General features: G+C 42.0%; 3 protein-coding genes across 3 annotated transcripts in view; 2 read left to right on the top strand and 1 right to left on the bottom strand.

The window, feature by feature from the left end:
- Positions 1–13,189, top strand: part of eva1aa (eva-1 homolog A, regulator of programmed cell death a) — a 72,724-nt gene extending 59,535 nt beyond the window's left edge. Inside the window, exons 6-8 of the mRNA XM_023414868.2 lie at positions 6,292–6,426; positions 9,508–9,693; positions 11,136–13,189. Of these exons, the coding sequence (XP_023270636.1) occupies positions 6,292–6,426; positions 9,508–9,693; positions 11,136–11,515 (701 nt within the window). The 3' untranslated portion in view covers positions 11,516–13,189. The remainder of the gene's footprint in view (positions 1–6,291; positions 6,427–9,507; positions 9,694–11,135) is intronic.
- Positions 13,190–13,837: 648 nt separating this feature from the next.
- Positions 13,838–20,371, top strand: efhc1 (EF-hand domain (C-terminal) containing 1). Its single transcript, XM_023415042.2, has 10 exons — positions 13,838–14,045; positions 14,617–14,838; positions 14,957–15,244; positions 15,389–15,538; positions 15,952–16,138; positions 16,555–16,781; positions 16,927–17,067; positions 17,287–17,500; positions 17,733–17,885; positions 18,042–20,371. Exons 1-10 carry the CDS (start codon positions 13,980–13,982, stop codon positions 18,068–18,070), a joined length of 1,677 nt encoding a protein of 558 aa, XP_023270810.1. The 5' UTR covers positions 13,838–13,979; the 3' UTR covers positions 18,071–20,371.
- tram2 (translocation associated membrane protein 2) overlaps positions 18,753–21,542 on the bottom strand; it is an 8,432-nt gene continuing 5,642 nt past the window's right edge. The window contains exons 7-11 of the mRNA XM_023415043.2: positions 21,346–21,416; positions 20,897–21,001; positions 20,525–20,668; positions 19,813–19,970; positions 18,753–19,583 (exon numbers count right to left, since the gene is read on the bottom strand). Of these exons, the coding sequence (XP_023270811.1) occupies positions 19,507–19,583; positions 19,813–19,970; positions 20,525–20,668; positions 20,897–21,001; positions 21,346–21,416 (555 nt within the window). The 3' untranslated portion in view covers positions 18,753–19,506. The remainder of the gene's footprint in view (positions 19,584–19,812; positions 19,971–20,524; positions 20,669–20,896; positions 21,002–21,345; positions 21,417–21,542) is intronic.

The following is a 21,542-nucleotide window of genomic DNA, read 5'->3' as shown; positions in this document are numbered from 1 at the left end:
GGGGGGGGGGGTTTGAGCCGTTCCACTCTCTACATCCTGGAATGCTCTCTCTGGGCCCTCACTACCCCGGGTCTGGATGCTTTTAGACTGTGTCACCCTCAAACTACGTCTCCATCTGCACGGACGTCATACCGCGTACCTGTATTAAATTTAAAAAATACAAGCCTCTTCAGTACAAGAAGCTCCAGCCAAATTAAAGGCTTGTCTTAGCCTCCACAATCTGGGCTGACTGGATAAACTGAGGCCGCTGATTTGATTAACCAGTCGAGCATCCGAGCCAAAAGACAAAGCTGAACTTTTCCTGGATCTCCCGGATTTGAGGCTCGGTTGTCATGACTTTCTGTAAAGGTTTTCTGAACTGTGCCTGCTTCTTATTTATGCATTTACAAGCCGTCGCTGCAGTGGAAGTCCTGGTGTAGCCAGTTTTCCACCAGATAAGCTCCAGAAGAGTTTTCGGGTGGATAAAAAAAAAAAAAAGCCTCTTGCTGGAAGACACTTTGATGGCAGTTGTTCAGGAGGGGAGCACATCGCCAACTGGTAACGTTCCCAGCTCCGATTCATTGTTTGCCTGTAGAAAAAGGCAACTCGCTGACTACACATTTTCTCATTTTTTTGATCTCCCCAGTTTGTCTGTGACAGTGTCATCATCCATATATTCTGCGTCTGCTCGTTCCAACACTTGAAGATGCTCACGCTGCAACTGAAACCCAAGACCCAAAGCGTTTTTTACGGTTTCACAATTTCACAAACCAAAAACTTTCTATCTGTGTTCTGCCGCATTTAGAGGAAGGATTGTAAATCAATGGCTGTCTCGGAGATGGGAATTAAATTTGAAACTCATGTCATGCTATGGGAACGGTCGTTCAAATCAGACGTGGGTTCATAGTTTATGGGCGAAAACTTTCAAAACCGCCAACAACATGCAGCTTTAAAGCTCCTTTAAGGTTACCACAGTCCCAGTGTATGGTGTAACTCTTGCAGTAGACACACTCATATACTCTCTCTCTCTCTCTCTCTCAACTGAACCTAATAAAGTAATGGAGTAGGTTGGATTGCCCACACTCACATAAAAAAAATGGAGCAGAACCAGGAAAAGCCCTAAGCTCAGACCAGCAGTCCCCTGACAGAGTTCACATTACCAGACCTAAACCTGCTCTGCTTTGTGTACACAAGACAAGAATGAGTGTGTTAGTCATGTCCTCTGGCTCTCACACACACACACACACACACACACACACGCAGTTGCAGTCATTCAAAAACACACGTATGTAGCTCTCACATATAGACGTATGCAGCCATTAATCTTCGCAGTGTGAGGTAAAGGGAGAACATTCATCAGAGGAAAGATAAACATGACACTAATACTGCAGCAACCACTCACATACACGTATTCACATCTATACACTGCGCCATCCTCATCTAAACAATACACAGTCTCGTCGGTATAAAGGAGGCTGTCGAAAGGGCACAAACACACACACACACACACACAGACACACACACACACAGACACTCAAGCCCAATCAGCTGCTGTCAGCTGGATACTGTTAAGAGTGTTACGGTGGTGGGGCTCGGAGAGAAGATGAATAAGGGAGGGAGAGGAGAGAAGGAATGCAATCTCAACACCTTCAGCTCCTGCCCTCTTCACCTTGCATGTTGTTCTGCAGGAATGCCATTAGCTATGTGAAAAATAGTTGCATGTTCGTGTGTGTGTGTGTGTGTGTGTGTGGGGGGGGGGGGGGGGGGGGGGGGGTGGATGGGCTTGTGAATGTGAGAGTGCAGATGTCTGCGAGCCTGTCTGTGTGGTGTCTGTGTGTGGGAAGCAGGAGAAGGAGCTTAAAGGGAATAAGAAGCATTTTGAAGTCTAAGTGTGTCCATAAACATTGAGGTGGAACCTTTGAGTTTTCGTGTCTATCAAGTGAATGTTGGGCTTTAACGGCACTTTAATGTTGTAGATAAAGTAGGCACTGTGTGCTGATTGAAAACAGACGCTTAGACTTTTTTTACACCAGCACATTGTTTCAATGCGCCTTTTTTTTTTTTTTTTTTTCCAATTTGCTATATATCCCTTTCAGGAAATGACTGTTAAAAGTGTTACACATTTTATCATCTAAGCACCTGTGTTATCCACTACATAACTATTTCAAGATTCATGCTGTTTATCAAGTGGTGGATATCTGATTTGGAACAAAACTCTCCATATTTTCATGCAGCTGCAAAATAATTCCACCTCCTGTCAAAAGATTCAGTTGTACACTCTCCCCCTGTCTTTTCTCTGTCTTTTAATGAACATATAGCGAAACTCAACCGGACCTGGCTCAAATTGCACATGATTCTTGAATTTTGCTTCGCCCATTGTAGAGTATAATTTAGATGAGGGTCACCACATTAAGAATGTGCATCGCAGAATGGTCATACTGTGGATTAAGCTGTCTATTTAAGGGCCAAAATCCCAGCGAGATAAACCAGACGGAGTATTAAAGATAGCCCTAAAACAATACCCAAAATATTTATTCCCTCGCAGCCCCCTGTGTGCACTCATAGAGGCTAAAGTATGTTCAAATTATTGGCCTAGGTCTGATCTCATTTCAGATTTAGCGTGGTTTAATATTTCATTATATCCCCTCTGGCTTACGGGGATTTGTCACAACTGCGTTCTGCATGGGTCAGCACATGGCCCACAAACACAGACACACACACACACAGGCATGCACGCACACTCTGGTCCTGCAGAGCCCAGTGAAAACAAAGCCGGGCTCTGCCAGTGTAAACATAGGCCATTGTTATGGGCACTCTTTTTCCCGCCTCATATCTTCGCTCCCCATGGCGATGCGGGGCTGTGAGAGGTACAGCGCTGGCACAGGTCCCACGTTAGCGGAGTTATATTAAGAATTTGCGAGGACTCATTTGCCTTGTGTTTATGTGACCATGTCATTATAATGCAGACTGCAGAGTGTGATTTATGTGCTGGGTTTCTCTCTCTCTCGCACTCCTCTTTCGCTCTTTCGCTGGTTCAGTTTTTACTGCTTGGCTCGCTGAGTGTGGTTTGTGGCCTTTTGCTTCGAGAGGCTTCAGCTTTTTGACAATTATTTTTAGACAAGTAGCAGTCAATTTACGATACTGTACCGACGCGCGCCAACAAAGTTAGCCCATAGAAAAACATAAAATATTTGAATGGAGGGACGTGCTGATCTTAAACGAGTGTGTGTTGGACCAGGTAATGCATCCGTATGTGTGTATGCACATGAATCTGGTGTAGCTTTTGCGCTTTTGAACGCATCACCATTATATGTTCTGTACCTGTGCAAAAAATGCCTATGTGCGAGAGTGTGTGTTTCACACCATGGCGTCTCTCAGCTGTGACCCCTGGGCCACATGTGCATTCAATTACGGCCAATCACAAGGCTGTAATCAGGGCGTGGCGTGGGGATGGTGGCAGCGTGGCAGCGGGGGAGTTTTTAAGACCCACGATTAGTGTGTCAGACAGATGAGGAAGGACAGGGGGGGAAACTTTTTTCAACCGCACCTCCGCACATAGGGGGTGTGTTTATTTAGTTTGTGCCAAGCAGACCTGGATAAAAATGAGGTTTCAACTTCTTGGGTTTTTTTTTTTACCTAGTTAGGTGACATATTGGTGCGGTTCGCCACATGAGATGATGTAATTGCAGAACGGTATTTCAGCGTAAATCGCCCCCAGTGCAGTAAGGTGAACCTGTCTGTAAGGAGATTGAAGTAAAGACCAGAAATCATTTACTACTTCTATTAGTCAGGCATCAACCTCCTGCCTTTTCACTCACGGCAAATAGAGCTGAAATCTTTGAAGTCGGCTTTGTTGATTGGCTCTTAGCTTTTCTGCAGTGAGATAGTATCAGAAATTCTCATATCCTTATATGTGCGTTGCTCCATATAGCTCCATCTGACAATATGCTATGTATCACATAATAAGCTAGAGAGTACTACGGTCTGCCTTTGCAAGGCTCTTTCTCACAAGCTAATGTGTCTCACAGGTCCAGAGTAGCACTGTGTCCTGTATCTGCAGCTGCAATTGTTCTGTGATCCTGTCTTGAGTCAGTGAAGGATTCAAGTGTCTTTCATACAATCCAAGTTGGCAGTGTCACAGTTAAATCAAACATGCATGTTGTACTTTTGGGCTGGTCTTTCTATAATCTTCCGGTGGTGCGCTTGTGAAATACTCAAACCTCAACAGGAAGTCCCTGTCGTGAAACTTCTTGCTGAGATATTGACTTTGTTAAGTTTTTATTGGCTGTAGAAACATGTGTGATGTCAGTTTTGTGAGTGTGTGTAAGTACTGTTATAAAACTTTCCTGCACCTGCATTTGCCTAATCTAATTTTTGAGATTTAACCAGACTGTTAACACTCAGTTCTCTCAGTTGAATGAGAAGCTCACTGCAAAAAAACCCCAAAAAATCCTTTCTCCATCTTCTACATCTCTGCCACCACTTCTGCTTTTTTTGTTTTTTTCTTTGTGCAAATCCCAGAAAAAAAAATCACAACCGCTACAGGCAAAGATATAATGTATGACTTCCATGTTTACACTTATATCAAAAAATATTTAAAAAAAAGTAAAAAGAAAATGCATCTTGCAAAGTGTAATGGAGAACAGGTGCAGGTGTGTCTTAAATGGCAGCCATCAACTCCTCATCTGTAGGTATGTGCTTCTAAAGGACAGCTGTTTTCATGCATGAACCACAACATGTATCACAAGTATCACCACACAGTGTTGTGATGGAGTTATACATCATGTAACTGTGACATCAGCAGTCTGGAGAGGGAAAGACGCTCCGCCTATTTTTCCTGTCAAATGTCTAATAGAGGCAAAAATGACATAGAAATAAAAGTAGGCTACTTGAGATTGCAAACTTGTAAATGTCAGTAGTTAAATGCTCCCGCTAAATCTTTTCATCATTGCTTACAACTGGAAAAATTTTGTAATGTGTCCAAGACGTAAGTAGTATCCAGTGGAGGGGAGCTTTGTGAGGTCTGCTCTGCTCCTTCCTGCACTTTGATTGGCTCTTGGCCCGCCGCCAAAGTCCGTCTGGAAATTTGATCAGCGTGTTTATTCATCGGCCTTTAAACAAATGGTCCATTTTTACCTCAAATCACATGTCACAATTTCACTTATTAGTGCTACTGATGTCAGCGAAACCAGACAGCAGATTTTTTTTCTTCACGGCCTATTTGTTTGTCCAGAAGCAATGAAAACGCACGAGTGGCAGACAGACAGACAGCTGGACAGACAGTCATCTGTTGGGCTGTAAATCACCAGCGATCTAACAGGGCAGACAAACACAGTGACCGGAGTGTGGCCCGGCCTGCAAAACCACATGTGAGCGGGCAGGAATGTATGGCCCACTGCATTGTGGGTTAGTGTCTGGGGGAAAGATCGCAGACTCCCTGACTCACAGGACACTGTGAGGTTGGGGGATGAGGTGGGGGCCGCTTAACTTTCGGGAATCAGAGTGCAAGGTCAGGAGGAGTGTGTGAATCACGGCCGTGATGCTGACTACATCTGTCTCCCTCGTAGCTCCTTCCTCCTCTGTCATAATATACTCCCAAGTTTGAGCATGTTTACTTTCATTCTAGCCTTTAACATGGCTCTTAATCAGCCTCAACAGAATCAGCTATAAAATACAGACTCTGGTTACAGCTGTTTGCCTCGAGGGAGGAGCAGAAGCCACTAAGAACCAATTACAATTGATTGCACAATTCTATCAGTGAAAGAGTCTGAAAAAACATTGGAGTTATGTAAAACATGTTTGATGTAATGCATGTGAAATGTTGACCTTGATGTGTACTTTTATTGAAAGTATAGCAATAACAATGTAATCGTCTCGACTTTGTCACGATTTTTCGTTGTTTTTAATTTATTAACTGAGAAAATAAATGGCAGGTGAAGTGATAATGAAAATAGTTGTCCAGAATACAGCCGGTCCTGTCATTTAAAGCAGTTATAATCAATATCTCTATATTAACAATGGATCGCATGACGACTTGTGTGTGAAAGGGGCCACTTGTAGTGATGAACCCACAGAGAATTAGCACTCTTTATTGTTTTAGTATCTTTCAACCCATTTTTTTTTTTTTTTTGGCTTTCAATACCATATTGCCTAATCGACTGATTGAGCTGTAGTGCAGAACTGAAATGGAAAGGGCTGTTATAAATCTCCTTTTCCAACAAGACAGCTTCTAATGAGCCTCTATCTATCTTTTCTTCGATTCCCTCTTTCCCAAACTCCCCTCTTTTGCTCCACCTATTTTTCTCTTTGAAGTCCCAAAGAAGTTGCTGCAGGAGCAGGGCCCCAGACCACCGGTGTTCTCCCCACCACCCAGCGCCCATGACCCCAACATAGTGGGAGACAGCCCTCCGGAGGGGAGCTCAGTCAAAAGCCCCGACACTGTTCCAGGTGAGCAAAACGACAAACACATACTCTTATTCACCCGCACATAGACACGCACTCACAGCCTCCCGTGGAGAGCAGTTAACAATAAACAGTCACAAGGCCTCCCAGGCTTCAAGAGGAACTGTAGGGTCAGGTTCCAAGTCGGGGCATAAATGTATGTATATTTAATGTCACACGAGTTCAACTGTTTCCATATGTACCCAAGCAGAGCCATCGGTTTGGACCATTTATGATCATAGGTCTTAAAAATATACTGCTTTCCAAGAACCAATGATTGCACTTACATGTGACCACAGTCTAAATCAGGCCGTTATAATGTCAAACTCCCACAGAGAGAAAGAGGGAGAAGACAGAGCAAGAACAATGAAATGAAAAGAGTGAAAAAGGGGGAGATGCCAGCGAGGAAGGAAAGTTAAACAAAGCTTTATTCATGAGGGATGGTGGCCTGCGTCCAGCACACTAATTACTCTGCTCAGCCACCGGCACTGTACTGATTAGGAGGATAAACGAATGAATGAGGAGTTAAGAGAGGGAGCGGACAGGAGATGTGTGGTGCAGTGCTGACAGTTCAAAAAAAACGCATGAATGAATTCGCTTCCTTGCGCCGGTTTCAAAAAACCCACAGATCATCTGGAAAAACCTGTTTCGATCTCTGATGTAGCGATAGGGGACGAAACATGTGAAGGAGGGAGATGAAGGCGGAACAAGATGTGTTTCACTGTAAATACGTGTCCTGGTCTCCTCATTTCATTTCGCTGTTGGATCACAATTTTTTTTTTAACGTGCTGTATTTCTGGAATTAAGGAATGCTTGATAGGAAATATTTGCTTTCTTGCCAAGATTTGTTTGAGAAGATAATACGATTCCCCTATCTGTGCTGTAAATATGAAGCTAACAGCCTAAAAAAGTGCAGCACAAAGACAGCAAACAGTGGAAAACAGCTGGTCTGGCTCCGTCAGAGGGACACGCAACAAGCAGTGATCCAAGGAAGTCAAGAAATTCCAAGAAATAGTTTGGCACATAACCCCCTGTGAAACCACAACTTGTTGTGTTTGCACTTCAGTTTAATTAGTGAGCTTTAGAGGTGCTGGTAGGTCCATTTTGATACTGCTGTTCCCCCCTGTTTCCAGTCCTTATGCTAAGCTAAGCTAAGCTTAACCGGCTGCTGGCTGTAGCTCCATATGTATCGTACAGTCATGAGAGTGGAATCAATCTTCTCATCCGACTCTCAGCAAGGAAGTGAAAATGTTGTCTTCCTCATTTAAAATAACCTTTCTGTGCCTTTTCCACATGCTTACATCGAGTGGAATATTTCGGCCCAAGATGTCATGGCTTTGATGGCGGCAGCATTTCATCAAATGGAATTTTTTTAGTTGCCCCCAAAATTCAGCCAAACTCATTAGGTATCTTTGAAAACTTTGACTTCTTGTTTACAACCCTGAATTTGAAAACTACGTGGCAACACAAGATCCATCTGAAGAAACTGACCCGCCCATTGGAAAGGTTAAAAGAGGTTAAAGTTGTAAAACAACAAGTTCTGATGTTTTTATTGACTCCATCTTTGGTCCTTGCTGCTTATTACCGTGGTGTGCTGTCTGCATCGTACTTCCCAGAGATCGTTTGGCCACTACAGTGTTGTCTTTTCCCCGGAATTTTCTTTCAGTGAAGTCCTGTTTTGTCCCTTCAGTCATGATGCCGGCTACACCCGGCTACACCCGGCTATATGCCGGCTAACACACCTCTGCTGCTGATGCTGAAAACATAAAACACTGTTTTACTCTGTATGAGGCAGATAATTTTTTCCAAGAAAGGATGTCAAGACAGATATAGTAATTTACTATTGTTGAAATGTCACTAAAATAATTATAATTTGAAATAAAGAATGAGAAGAAATGATTCTACCTGGATTTATAATATAAAGAGTAGCTACTGTGATTCCATTATTTAGTATTTTCTAGCACTGCAAGTGTTTTCTGTTGACAACTATTGAAGTGTGTGAGAAAGAGGGACTGTGGTTGAATGTTAGTGGATGTGCGCACCACAGCAGTGGGTCCAGGTGGAAACATTTACCTCCTCAGTGAGCAATTCCACTCGAAACTGCATTTATCAGATAAAGAGGGACTGACAGACCTTAGAGACTCTGTAATTAGAGGTCATTGGTGTGTGTGACAGTTCACCAAAGCATGCTTACCTACACTGACAAAACAATCAAGTATGGAAATATGACTATGCGCACACAGATCCAGAAGCCTCAGGTCACTGGACTGAATGCTGCTGTTTTTTTTTACTTTTGTCTGTCTCAGCTTAAGGGTTGTTTTTGTCAGTGAGGCATTTGCTCATTCATAGAGCTAAAGTTTCAGTGGCTACACAATCCCACCTAAACAACTTTGTCATTCTAAAATGATAATTCTTTGTGAAGCTGAGTAATTAAATCACTCTGTGAGTCTTTGATCTCTCAACCCAACTCCTCCAGTCCTTCATACACAACACATGCCGGCACGTAAACACTGAAAGGAGTCGTGCTGAGATGTAAATCCAGAGGAGGAAGTAGTTGTTCCCATCTATAAATAGATCAGTTTCTGAGATTTTTTGTGTGGGAGCTTTTGAGATGTTGCCAAAGTGCAAGTTTTTCCCATGTGTTTCTGTGTTTCTTAATGACCTGAGTCAGAATGAATTGAACAGAAGCGGGTGCTTGTGTTGTCTCCTGAATCACACAACACTCTCTGAACATGTGTGTTTCGTTATGTGTGATGCATCTTTTTTAACGGAAGCATATCTTAAAATCGAAAACCACTGTGGTTGACTCAGCGGCTTGAATGCTGTAGTCACAATACCTCAGAGACTATAAACTCTCGCTTTACTGTAAATGACCAAAGCAGCATTGTCATAATATGACTGTACCTGTACACACTCATTCATGTGGAGCCACAGATTCTGATCTCCGGGTGTATTCATGTTCTATCTACACATAAAAGTTTTCAAAAACATCTTTGTCTAAAGAAAGAACTCCGCCCACTCTCCTGTTGGACTGTAGTCTGCTTTGTGCCATTAAACTGAACTTTCCTGCTCCGACGTCTTTTGCAGATAAGAAGAAGATTAGGGAGACAAACCCCAACGAGGAGAAGCATTCAGAGGCCGAAAAAGAAGGCGGAGGAGGAGAAGGGGGAGAAAGTCTACCTCGGCCTATAGGCATGAATCCCATCATCAACACCACTAGCGACAGCATGGCCCTCATCAGCAACGCACTGGCAGCCTACACCTACGTATCCGGTAGGGAAACATTCATTTTTATCTTCTGTCACACGGCCAAAAGACTCTGATGGCAGGTAAGTTAGAGCGCATAATCTAACCTCTGACCTCCTTTGGATCTCAATGCTCAGGAGCAATATCAGCCCATGATTGGTTCTTGGCCAATAGAATCAATGACGTTGGTATTTGAGTGCATGGTTTCATGTGTGGTGTGCGTGTGTGGTACGCTTTCTTTTGTGGTAAAATCCCCAGTTTCCTTTTTCTTGGGACTGAGAGCTGGGTAAATGTGGGCCAGAGGAATGCAGATGTTGAGCAAGATAGCGCCTACACACACACACACACACACACACACACACACACACACACACACACAAACACACACATACACACACATACACACTACACAATGTCAGTCACCTGCTTCCAGACTCTGGAGGAGTTTGGATGTTTGGATATTTCAGTTTTATTACCTCCCACTCTGTGACGAACAAAACAAACAGTTCACACATTCTGAAACGCGTAGTACATACAGTCAAATAAACATATATTCCAAACACAAACTTTGGCGAGAATACTCACTCAGCTTGTCCAGCTTCTAAAAAGTTTTCTCACATTTGTGAGCTGCTGTAACATTTTATAATCTACTTTTATTTGCACACATAATATTTAGGAATATTAGACCGGTACAAATGATGACCTTTAAGCGTGATCACACTGGATAATACTGTGAAGGCATGGAGGGCGCTGTGAGAGCCAGTGCAGGGTGTATAGGATGGTTGTAACTTATCAAAGCTGAGGACAAGCAGGACTGCTGCAACTTGGATGAGCTATAAAGGTTTAAGAGTGCGTGTATGGAGGGAAACAAGCAGGAAACATTTACAGTAGTCAAACCTGAAAAAAGACATGAGCTTGGACCAGGAGCTGCTGAGATTCAATGATGAGAAAGGCTCTGATCTGAGTGAAAATCTGCAGGATGGAGCAGTGGCTGCAAAGCAGGCCTCATAGGATCACACCAAACTCTGAGATGGACGAAGTAGGTGTCACTTTGTTTCACAACGGTGGCGAAATTGATCCCATTGATAAGAAGAGGAGAAGCAGCTCAGGCTTGTCCACCTCGAGCTTGAAGTGGTTAACATCAACCAACACTAACGACAAGCAGAGATGCTTTTCTGTAGACGTGGGGAAGGAGAAGTACAGAACATAGCTGGCTTGGCAGAAAATATTATAACCAAAAAAAGAGACCGAGCCAGGCGAGTGAGTCATATGAGTCTGCAGCCAGTGTTCATTACACTGAGTGAGCCATCAAGCGAAATATTTTCTAACAGAGCAGGCTGAACAGGTCAGAGGAAAATAGAAAAGTGACCCCAGCATCAGTCAGAAAGATCCAATTAAATGTTTGATGTAAGAAACATAGAACTTCCCTCGCTCAATTACTTGTTCTCAATCATTTTCTCCCATGACAGACCACCCAGAGAGGGCAGCGCTCTTCTTCGTCTGCGGTGTGTGTTTGGGCCTCTTCCTCACACTCTTTGCCCTGGTGGTCCAGATCTCCTGTCGCACCGACTGCCAGCCCCGCCAGCGGCCTCCTGCCAAGAAACGAGCACGTCCCGCAGACTCGTCCTCCGACTCCAGCGACTCGGACTCGGACTGGGACACCACATCGGACCTGTCGGCGCGGAGACACCGGCGATTCGAGCGCACGCTTAACATGAATGTGTTCACGTCAGCAGAAGAGCTAGAACGAGCGCAGAGGCTCGAGGAGAGGGAGCGAATCATCCGAGAGATCTGGATGAACGGGCAACCGGACATCCCCGGGACACGGAGCCTCAACCGGTATTACTGAGCACTGCTAAGAGGCTTTTTGGAGAAAACTTACTTGACTTGAACACATTTTAGGATGCACTTGGGTTGGAAGGGGCAAGAGACAAGGCCCTGATGAAGCTTTATAAGCAAGCACACAACTGCGACTGTGGACTCACTGATGAGAACAGTAGAAGGTATTGCAGGCTTGGGAAGAAAGCCTTCCCTATGTGGTGGTGGGCATATTCCTCTGGGTATCATAAGCTATACCCCATTTAGTAAGAGAATAAGCTCACTGCATTGTAAGCACGCCTCTTAGCTGATTCTTTCTGGTGGAAGAGAGGGGTGAAAGGGTACACTGCCTTGGCCGTGACCCTAGCAGGCCTTTTTGAAGTGGGGATTTATGGGTTAGCCTCTGTAGACACACACTGGCCTGCAGAGACTACATAGTGACTGAAGGACCGAGGCCTCAGATGGGTCTGTTTCATACAAAACGTGGGGCAGATGCAAGAGACTGTGACACTTGGAGCTTCATGCTCAGTACCCTCCAGTATTCAAGTGTGGACTTCCCGGAGGGGCAGCATAAAGCAGGACGCAGTGTGCTGGACAATGGGACAATGTAAGACAATCTTTCCACAGTGAATAACCATGCTGCCTTTTGAACTTTGTAAAACCAAAAGATATTTTTTGGAGAATTCATCTCAACCCTTATGAAATATATTTTATAATATTTAATAGTTTATTGATGTTGTTTAATTGTGTTCTCAAGTATGGTTTATTATGAGCTATTTTTATACTTGGCGAAGGTTGTCTGGCACCTCAGGGATGCAATCCTAGTGTTTCTGTGTTTGGTTGATGTATTTGCTTCCTAAGAAGGGGATCAGCCCATTTAAACAGCTATGTCAGCATTTAAAGAAAAGAATTAGAAATATCATATAAAGAGCCTCAAAGAGGTTTCCGTGATTTAACCTTATTTTTGATACAGTATGTTTAATTCACAGTGCAGTGCCTTTTCTAGCTATTAAGTCACTGTTTTCAGGAGTGCAGCTGACATATTACTGAATAACTGGTCAAATGATTTATTAATTGGAAATATCAAATTCATCTTGTCATATATGTTTTCCCTTTTACCTTTACTGTTGCTTTGCTGAAGTGGGGCATGTGTAAAACCCTGAATGTCTCTGTCAAAAGTTGCACTTGCTATCTCACCAGATGTAAATGTACGTGATAAGATTATGCCGATTTTGTGCAAGTGAATTTGTTAGAAACAATTTTTTTTGGTCCTCACCTTCCGGTCTCGTGTCAATCGTGCCCTTCTTTCAAAGATACCAGTGCTAAACAGATGCTTGCGGTTATTGCTGCTCATGGCCATCTGAAGAAGGAACAAAAGCACTGCAAAACAAAATTGGTTCTCTTAAATCACATTGCAATATAAGCTATTGTCAATCCAGCTCTGTTTTCTGCTGCCCTGTATTCAAGCATAGAAATTATTTTAGTTTTCATAAAAAAAAAGCTTGGTATTTTCCAGACTGAGAGTTTAATTGAGAGTACACAGGACATATTAGGGTCATTCATATAAAGACTGCCACTCTATATAGTTTTATAAAGACAGTTCTGGTGTTTAAATTTGATTGATGGGATTAAAAAGTGCCATTAGCTGGTAAAGTGAGACCAAAATATGACTCCTGTGCTTGGAATAAACTGTGTTCAAAAATAACCTATTCACTCTTCTTTTAAAACTATTTCACATTTCTTTCTGAAATGATGGTTTGCATTTTAAACGCCACTTCAAAAGGACACAGTGCTTGTGTTATCATCCAGTTATGCTCAATGTTTGCAGCGTTTTGTGGCACTCAGGATATAATCTAATAATTATTTTATTAATGCAAGTTTGGAGAGTAAACACACAATACAATGAGGTAATCATGAACTCACAAGCTTGTTTTTGTTATGACCTGTGGGCCAGTGCCATTTCTACCATTGAGATTTATTGGTGTTGCTCGCCCCCTGGTGGTAAACATTGGGACATACAGTTTGTATGAATAATACGGATAAAAGAGACCCATTTATGTGCTATTTATATATATAGCAAATCATTTAAAGACATGTCTTCTTTGATTGAATCCAGCAGTTAAAGGCTTGACTGAATTAACGCAAATTAATTTTATAGAGAACCGAATAGGACAAGCTATTTTACTTTTTATTAATTAATTAATTTAACAGTATTAATTTCTTATTAATCTAGATATGACTTTATTTCCTTGGTCTTTCACTCTTAACTTCCGCTAAACTAGCTGTCACTTCCAGAAATATCTGTTGACTTTTTTAAAACTTTTTTGTTGCTGTCGTGCCGTTTCCATGGATACTATAAACTTAACCACGGTGGGGCTGTCGCTTTACAGAACAACAAAACCTGGTTAAAGCCTCAAATTACACGAATATAATACCCAACTGTTTACCAGTTTGTGGAGCTGAGGAAACAGGGAAGAAAAAACTCAAGTCGAGTAATGTCTTGGCACTGGAATAGCCATGGATTACCATTTTTACCAGGATACACTTTTCGGGATGTGACGGTAAGATTGTTGCTAAGGTAAACATAAAACAAGAATGATTTAAAATGTTCTTTTATTAACATAACGTAAGGTTCTTACGTCTGACCAACATTAGCCAAATTGAAGTCATCCGCAAGAAAATTTGCTGTTCTCCTTCTGTAATTCAAATGTCATTCCTGTATTCCTCCAGTTCGTTTAACTTGGTTATACACTTAGACACTTTTGACATGATATTCTTACCTGATCAAGGCTGCTGTTGCTGACTGTTGTTAATGCAAAGGGACTTAAATAGCTTGTGTTAATATCTTTAATTAATTTTCAATGAAAAAAAAAATTACACCTCTGTTAAAGTGTTGACAAGTAGTTACATTAACTACTTAACATTACTTAACATTCAGAAAGAATGATGTTAATCCACATCTAGGTTAGTCTGTATGTCATACAGCAGTTTCTGTAGTACAGTATTGTGTTGTATGTGACCATAGGCTCACATAATGCTTTGCTTTGAATTTGATTAAATTCTTCAATTTATATTTCTATTTTGATTTGCCTGATCTAATTTATACTTTCTTCAATGATCCTCCCTCTGCAGAAGTCAGCCTTCCATCGGCCCCAGACACTGGGCTACAATAACGGCTATGCTCTGCCCCGTCGCCCCATTGCTGGCATTGGACAGGATCCTCTTTTGTCAGAGCAGCTGATCCAGCAGGAGATGAGTGAGTTGGCCTTTGAGACACCAGACATTACTTATAGCTCCTCTGATGAGAGCCTGTCTGAAGACTTCATCCCGGCACATGTGGCCCTTGACAAGAAGGTACAGTAATACCTGAAAGTATATGACTAGTATTCGCTGATTTTTGCTTCTGTCCAGTCAACTGTCTAATTCATTCATACACTGTTTGTCTGTTCTGCACCAACCGCTTGTCTTGTAGGTGCTGCGCTTCTATGCATACTTTGAGGAGGACATCCTGTATTCCCCTGAGGAGGTGTACCGCGTGCGACCCGTGGTCATTTACTACTACCTAGAGGATGACAGCATGTACATCTACGAGCCTCTGGTGGAGAATTCTGGGATACCGCAGGGAAAACGTATCAAACGGCAGCGTCTGCCCAAGAATGAACATGGAGAGCATTACCAGTGGAAAGACCTCAACCTTGGCATGGACCTGGAGATGTTTGGAGTCAAGTACCGTATCACGCAGTGTGATGCTTTTACAAAGGTACAGCACTCACCTATGTGATTGCTTTCTCTTTTTCAGTATTTTTAATATTGTCTGTGTCTGACACAAAAATATGGATATATAACTGTCAGTTGTTGAAAATCTACTCTCTTTCTGTGTTTATTTCTCATTCACTATATACAGGAATTCATGGAACGCGAGGGCATAGTTTTGAACGACCCTGAGCCGATGCCAGCGGATCCTTACAGCAAACGTCGCAAAATCCCTCAACCTTACTACAAAACACCCTCTGAATTTGACCGCATGCACCAGTTTCTCACTATGGACCGCAAGGTAAAGGAAATTCCCTCCATTCCTAACTCACTGGGTAACCATTACAAACCCTAATCTACGGTACGGTATCCTCTCCTATCCAACTTATTTAAAAAAACAAAAATGATCTGATCTTGTAGTTTTTTTATCTCGGCCATAATGTAGACTGCAGTTAGAAAAATGAAAAAACTTTTAATGTGAATATGGATTAAGAGACCTCTCATGATAGCACCACCAGTGTGTGTATTATGTATCAGTGACAACAACTTGGTCATCTAGCTTAACTAAAACCATGTTATTTAATATTTTTTATATTTTATGTCTCTGAATCTTAATGTTGAGCCTGTATTGACAGTCATAAATAAAGTCAACTGCAGAAAAAAAATGTTGCATAACAGTTCTACAGTTCTACTGCTCTTTTTCTTATTGGTCAGGTACTGCGTTTCTTCGCCCTATGGGATGACACTGACTCTGTGTGTGGGGCAACTAAGCCAGTTACCATTCACTATTACTTGGTGGACGACACAGTGGAGATCAGAGAGATCCACGAACCCAACAGCGGTCGGGATCCCTTCCCTGTCCTGATGCGCAGGCAGAGACTGCCCAAGATATTCAAACCACGTAAGATGCAATGCCATATCACTTATATATAGATATATATATAGATATATATATCTATATAGATATATATATATATATATATATACATTTCCTTATATTTAATATCCTTATGATCTAGCACAGTGACGTGAAGAAGTTCTGCATTACTTTATGCACTAGATGACAATCATGTATCTAATCTATGTAGCACACTTCATACAAAAGGATGGAACACAATGTGGGTCACAACAGTATACATAGAAAAAGACAGATAAAAATGTAGGATTGTTAAATATGAAGGATTTTCTACATGAAACAACGTGAAAGAGATTTAAAAACAAAAACATCAAGTAAATAACAATATATATTATTGCATAAGTGGTGCCATTTTCTTATTTCATCGCTACATAATTGTTGACTTTCCTATTTCTTTCCAGAGCCCTTCCCCAGCTGTGTGCTGGAGGTCTCAAAACATGAAGTGGATGAGTACTACTCACCCAAAGACTTCCAGCTGGGTCACACGATGAAGCTAATGGGCCGTCGTTTTTTGCTGTATGACTGTGATCGCTTCACTAAGGAGTATTTCCAGAAGAACCACCCTGACATGGAGATAAAACCCACTGACGTACCAAAGAAGGTTGACATGCTTCAGAACAGGAAGAAGGTGAAGGATGACTTTCATCTGTCTTTTCCTTTTCTTTTTCACAACTGAAGACTGTGTAATCTGAATTGGTTGTGGGTATTTTTGTTGAGGTAATGGAAATAATTATTTGCTCTCTTCCATAATCCACGTTTGTCTGTACTTACAGGAGTTTCCACCCTACAATGGCTTTGGTTCACTTGAAGATTCTCTCCAGAATTGTTTGTCACTGATTCCTGAGCCTCCCAAAAAGAATGTGCTGAAGATGCTGGAGAATGACCACAAAGTGTTGCGCTACAGTGCCAGGCTGGTGAGATGACATTTAGGGATGTGTTTATGCTGCTTCTTTGACTATGTAGTTACAAGTCACTCTCCTGCTGGTCATTCTACATTGTAACCCAGGGTCTAACCGAGAAGTCAAAACATGATAATGTAATCCATGTTTTATTCATTGGCCAAAGCCACTGACAGCAAGACAGACTATTTCTCTGCTTGCTTTTAAAGCTGTCCTTTGTTACTGACATTCCAGGACTCCCAGAATCCCAAAGACGAAGGCCGGCATTTCATTCTGTCCTACTTCCTGTCCAATGACATGGTCAGTATTTTTGAAAAGTCCACTCGCAATTCTGGTATCATTGGTGGCAAGTTCCTGGAGAAGACGCGTATCCCCAAGCCGGGTTCCACAGTGCAAAATCCTGAGTTCTACTCACCTGCAGACTTTGCTATTGGAGCCAACATTGAGGGTGAGGTTCTCCATTGCCTAAATTGATGAGTGTGTTACAGTATCTACAGAAAAAATAACAGTAATGTGTAGCTTGTGGTACCACAGTGCCATACATTACGCTGTATCCAAAATTATAACTGTTTACCTTATAAGTCAAATTTAATTTTCCACAAGGGGAATCAATACCAAAACACAAAAGCTCAACTCTTTGTCACCTGTCTCCTCTCTCTCTCTCGTGTCTATTGCCTCAGTTTTCAGCCACCGCTTTGTGTTGACCAATGCTGACCACTATGTGCTTACATACCTGGAGGCCAACTCCAGCCAGATCCCTTCTCAGACACTGGATTCTTTGCGTCAGAAGCTGAGTGTGGGGACAGCAAATAACCAGCCGGGTGAACAATATGGTAAAATACAGCTAAACATACCTTTCTTGAATTGTCTGTCAATAATACTTTTAGTCCAGTAGGCATCACTTTAAAAAAAAAAAAAAAAAAAAAACTTTTGGACTAATGCAGTACACAGCAATTAAGCCCAAACTTGTATCTTTCTGTCTTTATCAGGTGATGAAGTACCAGAGCCATCTTCATGATGCCAGAGAAGGCTAGATTACTTCAAGTGTTGTTTTCTGCTCAATAAATTTGTCTTCAAGAGTATGAATCAAAGCCTGCAGAATACACAAATATATACTGGACATACCGTCTACTGAAATATGACAACTTATGCAAATATGTAAAATACATTTCCTTTTTGCTGTTGGTGTGGTAAACTTTTAAGTACCCTTTTTATTTTGGATATATACGAAGGGGTCTCCGAGGCCTACCCTTAAAATGTTGATTGGCTATTTAAAAATGACAGAGTTATGTTTTAGATGGGCAAGCAAGCGCATTTTATGAAGAAGATTGTGTCCCTTCAGCCACATAAACAGACAGTGAGGCCAAAACAAGGACACTTCTAACATCCTATTGTTAGCATTAAGCTAGCTTTGTTGAGCCTTTGCCCCATCCCATTCAGATTTGCCTAAACACTCTATGTTGTTTACTGTGTTATAAAACAACACTGGAAAAGCAGGCAAAATTTTAATCTCCGTGGTGAGAAGTACTTCTGCATAGATTTGTCATAGATCATTTACAGGTTGGCAATGCTAGCATTCTTCAATGACGACAGTGAAGACAAGTTTTCATGTTACTAATGACAGATGTGTCAGGTGTATACAATGAATATAGAGAAGCAAGGAGAAAAATACCTCAGTTACAATAGACCAAAAGTCCACATCGTATTTCAGAAAATTGCATTATTTAATAAAGTAATTAACAAAACAATTAAAAGAAAAAAAAACATGGAATGGCATGCGGTAATATCCAACATACATACTTGATGCATATCTGCGAAGTGACCAGTGACAAATGGAGGATTTTAGACAAACATAAATCATTGGGAGGAGCCCGGGTCTATTTTTTGGCCAAAGTCCCTTCCCTAACATGGTAAAGGGATCACGGTAGGGCCAGCATACAGTAAGCTCATATCATGGCATATCATCAGTAACATTTTCTCTGCTCCAATGGATCAGACCAGAAAACAAGCAAAGCCGGCTCAATGGCAAGAGCTGCAAACAGCTGCAACATCAGACAACACTACAACCAATACAGTACTTATGTATGAGGATATGCATTGACACATTCAACACTGACATGCACAGTAACATGTGTGCCGCACACTGTGTTCATTTTACATTTTGATCATCATTCTGCATACAATGGTGTTCCTTAGGGTGGGATAGCAGGCTGCGTGGATGTATAAAAATACTGATATGATGAGAAGAGTAAATGTCTGTTGGGCTCGAGAGATTTCCTTGGATTTCATTTTCCAGCATTCAAGCCTAAGTCTGTAGCGACTGAGTCTTTGTAACATCTCAGGACATAGCCAACCAGAAGCCTGGTGGCCACTGGCCACCAGCTCCCCTGTTTTCGCAGTAGAGAAACCTTAGCCTGGGCTAAGGCCGCTGTTCAGGCCAGTCTGTGCATTATCTTAGGTGGATTTCAGTTTTTTGGTCCGAGGAGAGGCTCCATTCTCAGCCTTCAGAACTCCGTTTTCATGGTGGCCAACTGGCAGAGGAAGAGAGAAGTGAGAAGTCAGGGTGTCTACCAATGCAGAGCATGTCTGACATTTAGTGTGATCTGGTGTTTTAAGTAAGGAATCATGACAAGCCACATTCCTGAAAATTGCAATATTGTGCAACTGTTGTTGCCTTTCTCATCTGTAGCCATTTGTTAATAGATGAGTCAGCATCAGTGTGTTATTACGAAACATGTTCGACTGTGTATTTATACTCACGCGAGTCTCTCTTCAGTGTCCGTAGGGGTTGTTTTGGGGCTGCCTTCTTGCGAACAGCCTGTTCGTGTCTGAACTCTCTCCAGCGCCTCAGCTGGAAGCGGATAAACTTCCAGAGCAGCCAAGATTGGGTCAAACATACCAGCAGTAGAACAGTCATCCTGAAGGGGCCCAAGGCAAGAAGATTAGTACAAGTGTGTGTTTTGGAAAATGGGCCTGGCATTGTGTGTGCTGAATTAATGGAATTACTTTCTGGCCTTGCATGCGCTATTGGATCTGAAGAACATTTCTTACATTTCTTCAGGAAACAAGGCTCAGATCTAGGCTACTGTTTTAACAGTTTCATTTGCTCTCGTTGCCCCTGTTTGTGATCAGATATCCTTAATGAATGTTCGGACAAGTCATACTGTAACTGCAGCTTTAATGAGTTATGCTTCTATAATGTTGTAATTGTGACTTATAAAACCACATTAAATCATTTGTGGAGATTTGCTTTTACTTTGAAATCCTTTTTTGTCAATATGCTCTTATGTTGTAAAACAATAAAACATGAAAAGTTCAACACTTTTTTATGGGCTATGTGTATTTTAACTGTGTAGTTGATACAATAGCTGCAAAATGTAATAGCAGTGCCACAAAATAAATCATTACCCACCCCCATAGGAGATAAGCCATGTTTTTCTGTTGACTACTGTCTGCTCAGATACGGCTTTACCTAATCAGTACAGTGTTGAAGTTGCCCATTTCCCAGTCCAGCCCCTGGTTCTCGGCGCGAGCCAAACCAAACCCCACAGCCAGGAACATCAGGGTCAGAGTGACCATCCGTGTAAACACAAAGCTGGCCGCCCACAGGTCAAACCTGAAGCACAGCACACAGGGAAGTTACGGTCAATAAAAAAAGAAAGTGCTGAGACAAAACCAATCAACTCCAGTAAAATAAACTGTAAAAGGTGAAAAACACTGAAAACACAGGAGAAGAGGACATCCAGGGAGAAATGTTTGTGATAAGAATATATATCAATAAGTCTTTTAGTCAAATCAAATATTCTACTAAGCCAAAACCATTAAACCCAGTGAGGCAACTTACATTTTCTGATGGTTCTCATCAGTGAAGTAGAAGAGTCTGGCGATGTGGAAGCCCAGCTCTGACACATACTGGAGGAAGAGGAGTACCAGACCCACACGACTCAAACTACACAGGAGAGCAGAGAAAGGCAGGTCAGGCGGAGGTGAAAAAAGAAATAACAAAACAGCGGTGAGCATCCCTGGAAGTGATACATTTTCAGACTGCTGATAAATCGCATTTCAGCATTTTTTTTTTTTGTAACAGCAACAGGAGTAAAGCAACAAGAACAACAGAGGAATCGGCTGTTGCATTTCAAGGTCACTAGCTGATTTAGGGAGGTTCACACGTGACTTTGAACTTTGCAATGCTTCATCGTTGTTTGTTGTTTCTTTTCTCACTATCCATGCGTATTTCCGGATAAAACTTTGAGTTTGCAAGTTTTCAAAAGGGTCTCTGTGTCGGATGCTTACTTTAACAAATAGGCCGCAGAGATGTGCAGCAGATACAGGCAGATGTACTGCAGCTGGCGAGAAATCTCCTCCTGAAAAACAAACAGCCTTTATTAGCATAGGCACTGGACCGTATTTTAAATCCTATAGCCTTTTGTTCTTCCTCATTCTCCATCTAATGCACATACATGCAGAACATACACAAACCCACACCCACC

Source organism: Seriola lalandi, unplaced genomic scaffold, assembly GCF_002814215.2.
Source record: "Seriola lalandi dorsalis isolate HSWRI2012SDOR001 ecotype SW California unplaced genomic scaffold, Sedor1 jcf7180002054544, whole genome shotgun sequence".
Lineage (NCBI taxonomy): Eukaryota > Metazoa > Chordata > Actinopteri > Carangiformes > Carangidae > Seriola > Seriola lalandi.
The sequence above is the reverse complement of the archived record's forward strand: the minus strand, read 5'-3'. Positions and strand labels throughout refer to the sequence as shown.